Source organism: Stegostoma tigrinum, chromosome 1, assembly GCF_030684315.1.
Source record: "Stegostoma tigrinum isolate sSteTig4 chromosome 1, sSteTig4.hap1, whole genome shotgun sequence".
Taxonomy (NCBI): Eukaryota; Metazoa; Chordata; class Chondrichthyes; order Orectolobiformes; family Stegostomatidae; genus Stegostoma; species Stegostoma tigrinum.
Genome location: NC_081354.1, coordinates 10866496 through 10879541, shown reverse-complemented (window position 1 = coordinate 10879541; position 13046 = coordinate 10866496). Strand labels below are relative to the sequence as shown.

The window sequence follows — 13046 nt, the reverse complement described above, 5'->3', positions numbered from 1 at the left end:
GTTTGGTTGTACAGATTTGGTCTCCTTCCGTAAGAAAGAACCCAACTGAATTAGAAGCATTTAGAGAATATTTACACAACTGATTCCAGGCCTGAGGAAGTTATCTTATGTGGAAAAGTTGGGCAGAATGGTCCAGTAACCATTGGAGTTTAGAAGAATAAGAGGTAGTACAATTGAAACATACAAGTTCCTGCAGGGACTTGACAGGATGGATGCTGAAAGGACATTTAATCTTATTGGAGGAACAAAGACTGGGGCCAGAGTTTAAAAATAAGACATTTCCCATTTTAGATATAAGGAGAAACCTTCTGTCTCAAAACTTAGTGGTTTGGGTAAGTTGGGGCAGGGTCGCTGTATATTTTTAAGGCAGAGGTAGTTAGCTCTTGACTGTCAAGGGAATTAAAGGGTATGACAGACACAATTTGAGAAAAATAGACTTTACCCACATTTGGCTAATGTTCCTCCCCAGTTATGACCAAAAGATCAATTGATCATTTATAACATTTTTTGGGGATCTGGTGTGTAAAATGGCTGACCAACTTGCTAATACAATAGATTTCAGAGTACATTTCAGAGTAACATGCTGCATGAATAGTGTTGAGCAAGCACCAAGGCCATAGTTCAACTTGTATTGTTGACCACTTCATGTCAACCTTTTCCATTACAAACTCATGTGCCCAAAGTTCTACCGTCTTTCTAACAGCAGGATTGATAGGGTGAAACTGCAGATCCATTAGTTTACACAGGCAATAAATGTGACTGTTGGAGTTTCTAACAGGGATATAAACATAAAGGCAGAATGAATGATTTTAAAATTAGGAATTAATTGCACTTGTACAACCTACGTAATGACCTGGTCCAGTTAGCCCCTCCATTTTCTAGACCTCTCTTCACGTGAAGATTGCATTAGGTCCTGATCATTTTTTTTTGATGCAGTTAGTGATCAGCCACTAATGCTGCAACAAGGCATGATCTTCCTTTAGCAGTCAAGTTAAAGTTCCCAGCAGTGCCACCTGAGCCGTGCTGTAGTAGAACATTGTCTCATACTGAGCACAGGAATTGGTCTTGCTTTTATCTTACACACCAGCATTTTAAATTTCATAAAGCAAAAAAAAATTAACAATGCATTGCAAGTAAGTTGCAATCACGATCTAGCAGTTTCTGACATCATCTGAACTCTATTTTGCTTGTTGCCTTGAAACACTCAAACTATATCAAACTGGCTTATTCTAAACCTCTTCAGGTTATATAGCGATCGTATCTTGAAAAGACCCAAGGCAATGAATGAAGCTTGGAAATAATGTGCTACCACATAAACTAGAGTCATTTGGACTTGAAGGCTTTCACTGATCTATATTAAGGTTGAGCTGTACCTGGATCTTTCAGTGCAGGGCAGTCCCCTATTAGAGAGACAGCTTGCCAAAGTTTTAGTAATAATTACCAATCAAAACACTGAAATACCAGATGGCTCCAAAGTACAAATATAGTTCAGTTTAAATCAGTAAATGTTTAATGAATGATCTGAACGAAATCTGGAGCAACAAGTAAAGCACATCTTGATAATCAAAAAATAAATTAATAGTTGGCACAGATATTCAAGCACATTAGATAAGGAAAGCTAATTAACTTGAAGGTTTTGATGCATACACACCTTTGCATTTAAAAGACAAAAGAAAGCATTATTCAAATGATTTTTCAGCGGTTTCAATGTATGATAATCACATTCCCAGAAATTATACTGAGACTTTCATCAGTTGGGCTTTCACAGATATTGGATGCACACATTTTTGCTTTGAACACAACTGGAAAAGATGTACTCCTGGGAATTAACTGATTTTGTAATAACTGGCTTGACTTGTGCTATTCTTTGCTTATTATGAGTGTAAATACACTTAAGTCACAAGTCCATGCTGACTGCTACAAGCATTGCTTCAGGAGAACAAAGTCATAATACGTGACCAATTAGGCTTTGGTTGAGTTACGTTATTTTCAGTTCCTGCTGCTCCATGATATTATGTACATTAATGCAGGGAGTGCCCACCTAGACAGGAGACAAGTAGTTTTACATGCAGCTTTAACAACTGGTTTAACACGAGGAATTACTACACCTGCCAAGTAGATCATGAGCTTTAAAAGAAAGGTTGATAAATTTATCCAGTTTCTTTGTGTTCCTGTCTTTGAAAATAAATTTAACCTTGCAGATGGAAGGAACTTTGTAACCAACTCTCCTCAAGAGGAATTAGGCTTCATAGAATCTTACAATGCAGAAGGTGGCCTTTTGGTCCATTGTGCCTGTATCAATTAGTCCCACTCCCTTGTTCTTTGTCCTTTGCTGTCCAAATATTTCTTGTTCAAGTATTTATCCAGTTCTCTTTTGAAAACTACTGTTGAATTAATATTCACCACCCTTTCAAGTTGTAAGTTCCGCAACATAATAGAACATTACTGAGAGGCACGGTGGCTTGGTGGCTGGCACTGCTGCTTCACAGAATGATTGTCTGTGTGGAGTTTGCACATTCTACCTTTCTGTGTGAGCTCCCTCCGGCTGCTCTGGCTTCCTCCCACAGTCCAAAGACAAGCAGATTAGGTGGATTGGCCAGGCTAAATTGCCTAAATTGTCCAGGAATGTGCAAACTTGGTGGACTAGCCATGGGAAATACATGATTACAGGGATAGGGTAGAGGGGTGGGTCTGGGTAGGATGCTGTTTGGAGGGGTGGTGTGGACTCGATGGGCTGAATGGTTTGCTTCCACACTGTAGGGATTCTATGATTCTATAACAACATGCGATGTAAGTTTCTCAAGAACGAGATTAACGCTGAAAAGCTAAGAAAAACATGCTAATGATTGGTTTGCCATTCTAAAATCTGTTTCTATAGCAACCCATGGCTCAATTCTAGTAAGCTATTGCCTTTATAAGACCAATTACAATAAAGATGTCACTTGTTGCTTGTTTGAGGAGGCAACATCACTTTGAATAGGAAAAGAAGAAAGACCTGTATTTATATTGTATTTTTTACAATATTCCAAAGTGCTTTACAGACAATGATGTACCTTTGAAGTGTAGTCACTGTTGTAATGCAGAACACAGCATCACTTTGTAACTGATATAACTATGATTTTGAAAATGAGATTAAGAGACAGTAGTCACTGTCTGATATTTTTAGGATCCTCAAACAATTTTGAGCAACTTTGGAAACTATATGAAAATCTAACACCAGTCATAACTCAGTGGTTCAGCTGATATGAAACATAGATTTGGAATGTGTGTTCTTCTGCAACATGTAACATACTGAAGTGAGCTGTTCATTTTAAGTATCAATATTATATCTTGATTTGATCACCATCAAGTTGATGGTACCAGCTAAATGTATTTGTCTCCTTCACATGTCTCTTTTTCCAAAATGACTTGAAATAAAATGTCTACGTGGTTATTTAAACCTTTTAGATGGGAATTATTCAACAAATAACGGTAAAACCAAAAATGCTGGTGATTGTTGCGTGTTTTTTTCCTAACTGAGAATAAATTACTTGAACATATTAAACATTAAGACAATGAACCATGCTTGATCAGTTAACTTTTAATGATATTACTATTATTTCCAATGTCAAAATAACTCTGGAAACACCTGATTACAAGCATATCATTGAACACTGAATCATATATTAACTTCTTTTGACCAACATTGTTACATCTGCTTCTTTGTTCTAAAAAATATATCAATTAAAATAATTGCTTCCATGAAAATGATTTTGGCATAAAAAATCTTTACACTGTCATATGAAAAGAACTATAGAAGAGACGGGCTAAAATGTTATCCCAGATTACTGGAAAACCCATAATAAACCAAGACGATTACTGAAATACACAGAAAAGATTAAACTTTACATACAGTTTTGAGCCACAAGACAACCCATCTTCACAACCATATGGGCAACATAGTTATTGCTTAAACATACGAGGCACGTCTTGAAAACCTCACCTGCAACTCCTGTGTCTGAGGAAAGAACAAAATGAAGAGAGGTCTTGCAGATATTACAGGGGATGAATGGTTGAAAAACATCAGAAGAGTAGAGGTTTGTGATATTAGTTTTTTTTTGCTTTAAATGAATGAATTCCCTGCCTCATCTGCAAATGTAAGACCTGTAATATTTTTGAGTCATCTGGATACTTCTACTTTTGCAATATATTGTGTTCATTGCAGAAGATGAAATCTTGAGGTAAGTCAATAATATTTTATTTAACCTATGCGCAGGCAAAGATGGAGTTTATCAAGAAAATAGAAGCTTGAAGAAACCACAACAATGCACCAGCAGTAATTTTGTACAAGGCAATTTCCCATGGTACAAGAGGTCATAATTTCTGGTTACATTTGAAACACATCTGAACAGAGTGAATTTGCTTTGTGACATGAAGTAAAGGGGTAAAAATATTTAATTGTTCCTTTCTCGGTCCAGATCAAGTATACATGCTATTTCAGCGACTTTCATGTTTTGTAGAACATAATTAAACAAAGTGGATTTACAAGTATCTGATGAACATGCATAGATACCATTAGCTAAAACTGGTTAAACTACATAACTGCAGGAGGTTTGCAGTATTTGCTGGCAAGTTAACTTTCCCTGTATGCCATTCAAGACAAGTGTGAGGACCTCATTCAATTAAACAGAAGTCATTGGGCGTAAGAAAGCACAGAATTAGGAATGCTGCGCAGGATATTGATTACACAAAGCCTCAGCATGCTTCTGAGCAAGATAATTGAGAGAAGCTGTCCTATGACAAGCAGGTCACAGTGTAACAAAGTTACACTTGTCTTAGAGCTATGATCACCGAGTTTGTGACATTATGCACTTAAATTGAGTCAACGACCTGAAAACACCCCACGATCAGATTATTTTTCGGTGAACAACTGTCTGGCACCATTGATGATACATAAGCCATGTAACCACACTCCTCCGCTGAGCAGGCTCGATCCAGATCTACTAGGCCCATGCACTTCTTCCCTGAAAAGAAATTCAATTTATATGTTATTAACAACTAAATATAAGCATGACCAAAAAAGCTTAACTTTTATTATTGCAAGTTTAAAAAGTGCAAATTTATCACTAAGCAAAGGGCTTTTCCACAGACTAGAAAGTGACAATGAAACTATTGGTTTGTTGTTGAGACCCAACTGATTCACTAATATAGAACATAAAACATGGAAGAGTACAGCATAGTACAGGCCCTTCAGCCCATGATGTTGTGCTGACCTTTTACCCTAAACCTAAGGTCAATCTAACTTCCACCCCTACCTTATACTATCATCCATATGCCTATCTAATAGCCGCTTAAATGCCCCTAATGAGGCCGACTCCATTACTGTCTCCGGCAATGCATTCCACGCCCCTATCACTCTCTGAGTAAAGAACCTACCTCTGACGTCTCCCCGATACCTACCTCCTTTCACGTTAAAACTATGTCCCCTCACTAATGTCTTTCAGGAAAGGAAATCTGTTGCTCCTTTACCTTGTCTGGGCCTACAATGCCCATGTCATTGCAGATGGCTCTTATTTGAATTCTAAAGTCAGAGTCATAGAAGGCTAAAGAACAAAAAAAAGCCCTTTGGTCCATCAAGTCTGCACTGGTTGAAAACATAACTCTTCCAATGCTATTTTTCAGAGCTTGGTCCATAGCCTTGTGCGCCTTGTTCTAAGAAATTCTGCAGTTGCATCAAGCCAGGACAACTGGGCAAATGTAATAAACACATGAAACCCACATCCTTACAATGAACAAAAAACAATGGAGTTGCAGCAACGGATGTAAAAAATTATTATTTTGTATCTGTATACTGTATCTAAGTAACACCAGAAAGGAATATACAGTTTACTTAAAATTTAGAATGCAAATTTGAGTATTCTATTCAGGGAATATAATTGGATATTGAAATTTTAGACCTACAAATAGATTGTACAAGTATTTCTGCAATAACACATGTTTTGTTAACATGAACTGGCTGTGACATGATTGGTGAATAGTGGATGCTGTTTACATGAACATGATAACATGAACTTTCTAGTGTACAGTATACTGATTTCTCTATAATGTGACTTCCAATGGCAATTTCCCTTAGCACAAAGTTGCACAAGAGTGCCACTATCATGGTATAGGAGAAATACCTGTAATGTGGAACATGGGAAAAGCTTTTCTTTTCAATGTCCATGCAGTTGTGCAAGAAAACAAGCTACACATGCACTATTTTTGTCCTGCAAGAATTCAAGACCCATATCAAACTACTTCAGATGACGGATGTTAACTGAGTGCTCTTATTATTGTTCACAATGATTTAAGCATTTGTGAGTCTTTTTTTGGGGCTAAAAAGAACTTTTGACATTTGGAGTTTGCTCTGTGCTGCAGTCAGTCATATTGTAACTGAGAGTTGTTAGGCCTGTCACAACCACTTAGACCTTTCCGTATGCACAAAATACATTTTATTATTTTAAGCTCATGGGATGAAGTGTTATCTTATTATCAAGCAAGGGACTCTTATACATGCCAGAAAGTGACAATGAAGCTGTCAGATTGTTGTAGAGACCCAGCTGGTTCACTATTGTCCTTTAGAATGGCAATCCTCCTGCCATTTTACTTGATCACTTTTACTTTGCACTCAGCATTTATAACTCACAGTTCAGGATGGCAGACAATGAAGCTCTGTGTACTATTTATCAGTAACATATCCTTAATCTTACCTTAAAGAACATTCAATTCCTTGTCAGCTTTCAAGGTAACACTCTCAACTATATTAACACTCTTTACTGTGGATTGCAAACCTGACAATGGACGCTTACAAAGAAAGTAGTTCTGAATTAAGTTCAAACCTATTCTCATATTTTCCTTAAATGCATTCTTTTCAAACAAACAACTCGCTGCAGACGAAATGTAAATGATGTGGGAAAATATCTTAAGATATGGCATTTTAAGATTTACCAAGAGCGAGCATCACTTAGTCCACTGAAATCAACTTCAATATTTCAAACACGAGGTACCATAAAAAAGGTAAGTCACTAATATATTGGATTTGTTATGATGTTCCAAAGCCTCAAAATCAATGAGTTTTCTTCAGCGTTGCCACAACTATTGTAATCAGACACCTCAACCAATATTCACAAAGCAAAACCCCAGAAATAGCACTGAGGTAAGTGACTGGATTATCTGTTGCTAGTGCTAGTGGTGAAGCCACTTTTTGATATGCTTTTATTGACTTGAGTATTTCCAGCTAGGGCAGCATTAGTTACTCATCCACGAATGATGGTGTTCAGCAATCCTTTTGAACTGTCGCAGTTCATGTGATGCAGGTGCACCCATAGTATTATTAATTCAGAAATTCCAGGTTTTGACACAGCAACATTGAAGGAATGGTGATATAATTCCAAGTGAGGGTAGTGTGTGGTTTGGAGGTGAAGTGGCAGGGGTGCTGTTCCCATGCATTTGCTGTCCATTTCATTCTAAGCAGTAGAGGTTAGGGTTTGAAACTTATCAAATAAACCTTGGAAATTTGCCAAGAAACATTGGATAAACAGTTTTGAATTGTGCTCTAGGGTCTTTTGCACCCAGCTGAGTAGAAGGATGGGACCTACAAATGTACAGAAGATGTTCTCCCACATTCTCTTGTTTATAGAACAAAGAACATTTTAAAAAGTGCAGCACATCAAATCATAAGGGAAAATTTCATCAAACTGGAACTATTTGAGGTCTATCCATTCAACAAGCAACAGGGAACACTAGTCTTTCATGTTGTCATTTTTGTAACAATTTTCTTAGATAATTACATGGAGGATTATTTTCCATTTGGTAAATGCTAATTGCCTGCTCAATTTGTATAAGGCTATCTAAGGAATAACCAGTAGAATTAAGTGTTCAAATTACATTCAGGGCACAACACCATTTATATAATTTAACATGCTAACCATTTGTCAAATTAAATACATCTGTGAAACGACTGCCAGCACACGCCTGCTGTGAGATGCAAAGCGTAGGTTGCACAGCTAAAATACTTGTATATTAATCTTGCAGTGGCCTAGCTACTGAATATTTAATTATCTAAGTAGTAAGAAGATACTGCTAATTATTACTTGACATTATAAGCACCAACCTGATAATAATTAACTTTATGAAACTGACAACCACTATTTCAGTTCTGAATGTGAGTTTGCTCGCTGAGCTGCAAGGTTAGTTTTCAGTCGTTTCGTCACCTTTTTTTTTTATTTGAAAAAATATACTTTATTCATAGAATGTACAAAAAATAAAACATTTATACATCTACCCAGTCATGCAAGCCACTCCGGGTTACCCGGGGGTACGTACACCAACTAAAGGAAAAAAAAACAGAAAAAAAAACAAAGCAAAGAAACCGCCCCGGCAGTCGTCACCCCGCACAGTCCCAGTTGGTCCCCTGACCAGTTGGGGAAGGCGCCAGCTGGGCCCAGTTACCAGATAGGATTCTTTTCCCTTTTCTGGACGAGGGGGCTCATACGGTGGTCTTTCCCCACCGCGCCTTGGCGGTGGCTGCCCGAAGCTTTAGCGCGTCCCTCAGCACGTAGCCCTGGACCTTGGAGTGCGCCAGTCTGCAACACTCGGTCGGGGTCAGTTCTTTCAGCTGGCAGACCAGCAAGTTGCGGGCAGACCAAAGAGCGTCCTTCACCGCATTGATGGTCCTCCAGGCGCAGTTGATGTTGGTCTCGGTGTGCGTCCCCGGAAACAGCCCGTAGAGCACGGAGTCCCGCGTCACGGAGCTGCTCGGGACGAACCTCGACAAATACCACTGCATCCCCCTCCAGACCTCCTGCGCATAGGCACACTCCAGAAGGAGGTGATCAACAGTCTCGTACCCCCCGCAGCCACCTCGAGGGCAGTGTGCGGTGGTGCAGAGATTCCGGGCATGCATAAAGGATCTCACTGGCAGAGCCCCTCTCACCGCCAGCCAAGCAACGTCTTTGTGCTTGTTTGAAAGTTCTGGCGATGAGGCATTCTGCCAAACGACTTTGGCAGTCTGCATGGGGAACCACACGACGGGATCCACCCTCTCCTTTTCCCGAAGGGTCCTGAGGATACTACGTGCTGACCACTGGCTGACGGCCTTGTGGTCAAAGGTGTTTCCTTTCAAAAATTTCTCCACTAAGGACAGGTGGTACGGAACGGTCCAACTACTCGGAGCGTTCCGCGGCAACGAGGCCAGGCCCATCCTTCGCAACACCGGGGACAGGTAGAACCTCAGTAAGTAGTGACACTTGGTGTTTGCGTACTGAGGATCTACGCACAGCTTGATGCAGCCACACACAAAGGTAGCCGTCAGGGCGAGGGTGGCATTCGGTACGCCCTTTCCCCCATTTCCCAGGTCTTTGTACATGGTATCTCTGCGGACCCGGTCCATCCTCGACCCCCAAATGAAGTGGAAGATGGCCCGGGTGACCGCAGCGGCGCAGGTCCAGGTAATAGGCCAGGCCTGCGCCACATACAACAGTACCGAAAGCCCCTCGCACCTGACAACCAGGTTCTTACCTGCGATGGAGAGGGACCGGAGCGTCCACCTGCCCAGCTTCTGCTTAAATTTGGAGATACGCTCCTCCCAAGTCTTAGTGCATGCCCCAGCTCCACCAAACCAAACACCCAGCACCTTCAGGTAGTCTGTCCTGACGGTGAAGGGGATGAAGGAGCGGTCGTCCCAGTTCCCGAAGAACATGACCTCGCTCTTACCCCTATTGACTTTGGCACTCGAGGCCAGTTCAAACTGGCCGCAGATGTCCAACAGCCTACTCACCGACCGACGATCGGTGCAGAAGACGGCGACATCATCCATGTACAGGGAGGTCTTGACCTGAAGGCCTCCGCTGCCTGGGATAGTCACGCCCTTCAGGCTCACGTCCTTCCTGATGGAGGCGGCGAAGGGCTCCACACAGCACACGAACAAGGCAGGAGAGAGCGGGCAGCCCTGCCTGACTCCAGATCGAACAGGAAAACTGTCTGATTCCCACCCGTTGATCGAGACTGCGCTAACGATGTTGGCGTAGAGCAGCCGGATCCAATTGCGGATGCCCTCCCCGAACCCCAATTTGAAGAGGACGTCCCTCATGTAAGCATGAGAGACCCTGTCGAAGGCCTTCTCCTGGTCCAGGCTGACGAGGCAGGTGTCCACCCGCCTGTCCTGTACGTAGGCGATCGTATCCCTGATGAGCGCGAGGCTCTCAGCGATCTTCCTGCCCGGTACAGCACAGGTTTGGTCAGGGTGAATCACCGACTCCAGGACAGACCTGACCCGGTTGGCAATGACCTTGGCCAGGATTTTGTAATCCACGTTCAAAAGTGAAATGGGACGCCAATTCTTAATTTCTTCCCTCTCCCCCTTCCTCTTGTAAATGAGGGTGATGATGCCCTTCCTCATGGACTTGCACATTTCCCCTGCCCGAAGCGCACTATCGTACACCTCCAGCAGGTCCTGGCCGACCAGGCCCCACAGAGCAGAATACAGCTCGACCGGTAAGCCATCACTTCCGGGAGTCCTATTCCTCTGCAAGGACTTGAGGGCTCTGGCCAGCTCGTCCAGGGATATCGGCCGGTCCAGCCACTCCCTCGTGCCGTCGTCTAAGACCTCCGTGATAGAGGACAGGAACGACTCGGAGGCCGTGCTGTCCGTGGGCTTCGTGTCGTACAGTCCGGCATAGAAGGATCTGCTGATCCTCAAAACGTCGGGCCGAGACGACGTCACCGAGCCGTCGTCCTCCTTCAGCCGGCTAAGCACAGAGCTCTCTTTGTGCACCTTCTGAAAGAAGAAACGCGAGCACGTCTCGTCCTGCTCCACGGAGCGGACCCTGGACCGGAAGATTATCCTGGAGGCCTCCGCGGCGAAGAGCGAGGCTTGCTGGCCCCTCACCTCGCGGAGGTCCTCCGTGACATCGACCCCCATCGACTGCAGAAGGAGCAGGTTCTGCACCCTTTTCTGGAGTCGCGACAGCTTTCCCCGTCTCTCTCTTGCCTTCTGAACACCCTTGAGGACAAAGAACCTCTTGATGTTCTCCTTCACCATCTCCCACCAGTCGCCTGGAGACTCAAAGATGGGTTTCACGGTTCTCCAACCGGTGTACTCCCTCTTAAGCTCCTCAACGTTCTCTGGGGTCAACAGAGTCGTGTTGAGCTTCCACGTCCCCTTGCCGGCCGGCTGGTCGTCCTGTAAGTGACAGTCGGCCAACAGGAGGCAGTGGTCAGAGAAGAACACCGGCTCGACACCAGTGGATCTGACCGAGAACGTCCGTGACACAAACAGGAAGTCTATCCTTGAGCGGATAGACCCGTCTGGCCGCGACCAGGTGTACCTCTGCTGCGCTCCGTCTGCAGGGGTGCTGAAGACGTCGAGCAGCTTGGCGTCCTTCACCGTGCCCATCAGGAATCTGGATGTGACGTCCAGTTGACTCCCCCCACCCGCTGTCCCCACGCCGGATCTTCCATCTGCATCAATGATGCAGTTGAAGTCTCCGCCTAGGATGACCGGCCTGGATGTAGCCAACAGGGGTGGAAGCTGCTGCAGGACGGCCAACCGCTCACTCCGTACCGCTGGGGCGTACACGTTGATCAGCCTCAGGGGAGCATTCCTGTAGGTGATGTCAGCCACTAGGAGGCGCCCCCCCACCACCTCCTGAACTTGAGAGATGGTGAAGTTGTGCCCCCGCAGCAGAATAGCCAGGCCCGAGGAGCGACAGTCGTTACCCCTCGACCAGATCGAAGGCCCACAGGTCCAGGCGCCGGACCATTTCCCGTACCTGCCGAGGTGCAGTATCCCGCACTCCTGCAGAAACAGGAGGTCCGCCTTGATGGTGGTCAGGTAGGCCAACGTGGACACACATCTCGTGGTTGACTTGACGCTGCGCACATTAATGCTCGCAATTCGTACCCCCATTGTGGGCAGTGACCGCAGTACCCTCCCCAAGTCCAAGGTCCAGCCCCTCCATCTGTCCCTTCATGCCCATTGCCCGGGCTAACTGCTGGACGCTCTCTGGGCTCAGGAAACCATCTGTGCTGCCTTCCGGGTGGCATCCCCCCGTCAGGGGTGCGGAGGCAGGAGGGCCCGGCTCTGGATCAGGCTGGGGACGTGCTGTTTCCTCCTTCCCGCCTGGAAGTTCCGGGGGGCCCTCCAGTGCTCCAGCGGCACTTGACTGGGTGTCGGAGTGAGCCTCAGGACGCCTCCCATCGCCTGGAAGCGGGGTGCTGCTTTCCTTCCCCCTCGAGACCTTTAACTTCTGCTTCGGGTAGGCCCTCTCCGAATCCTCCTCGTCAGAGGAGCTCTTATAGCCCCCCTGTAGCTGCCTCTTCCCTCCTGATTGTTGCGGTTCCTGGGCCCGTCGACGCACCTTCCTCCTCGCTTTCCGGACTGTTGTCCGCTCCCCTGGGTCGCCTGTCGCCGCCTCCATTGACTCCGGGTTGTCAGGGGGGATCGGAGCCTGCAGGGGTGCTTTGCTGGCCTCGGGCCCATCCTGCAGGGCTGGGCCCTCCTGCACGGCCTGGCCCTCCTGCACATTAGTGGGGTCCTTGCTGGGCCCTGGTGCCTTCCTCTCCTCCGGGGGGGCTGGCCCCGCATTTCCCCTGCTGGCGACCTGGGCGTAGGTGGTACCCCGCCGCGGGCATGCCCTATAGAAGTGGCCCGCTTCCCCGCAAAGGTTGCAGCTTTTCTCTTGTGGGCAATCCTTTGCAAGGTGTCCCTCCCCCCTGCAGTTCCTGCAGATGGTGACTTTGCAGTCGGCCGCCATGTGACCTGACCTACCACAGGCATGGCAGACTTTAGGTTGCCCTGCATAGGTCAGGTAGCCCCTGCTCCCGCCGATCGCGAAGCTGGACGGTGGGTGTGCGACATTCCCATCTGCGCCCATCCTCAGCGTCACCTTGACCTGCCTCTTACTCGTCCAGATGCCAAAGGGGTCCACAATGTCAGTTAGGTCCCCTTCCACCTTCACATACCTTCCGAGGAAGGTCAGGACATCAACTGCTGGCACATGCAGGTTGTACATGTGTACAGTCACCAT

At 45.2% G+C, this 13046-nt stretch overlaps 1 protein-coding gene across 3 annotated transcripts in view; it reads right to left on the bottom strand.

Annotated features, from left to right (window-relative positions):
- Positions 1-3632: 3632 nt before the first annotated feature.
- gstcd (glutathione S-transferase, C-terminal domain containing) overlaps positions 3633-13046 on the bottom strand; it is a 171290-nt gene continuing 161876 nt past the window's right edge. For all 3 annotated transcript variants that reach the window (XM_059651281.1, XM_059651296.1, XM_059651334.1), the window contains one exon: positions 3633-5003. In XM_059651281.1, coding sequence (XP_059507264.1) covers positions 4852-5003 — 152 coding nt within the window. In that variant the 3' untranslated portion in view covers positions 3633-4851. The remainder of the gene's footprint in view (positions 5004-13046) is intronic.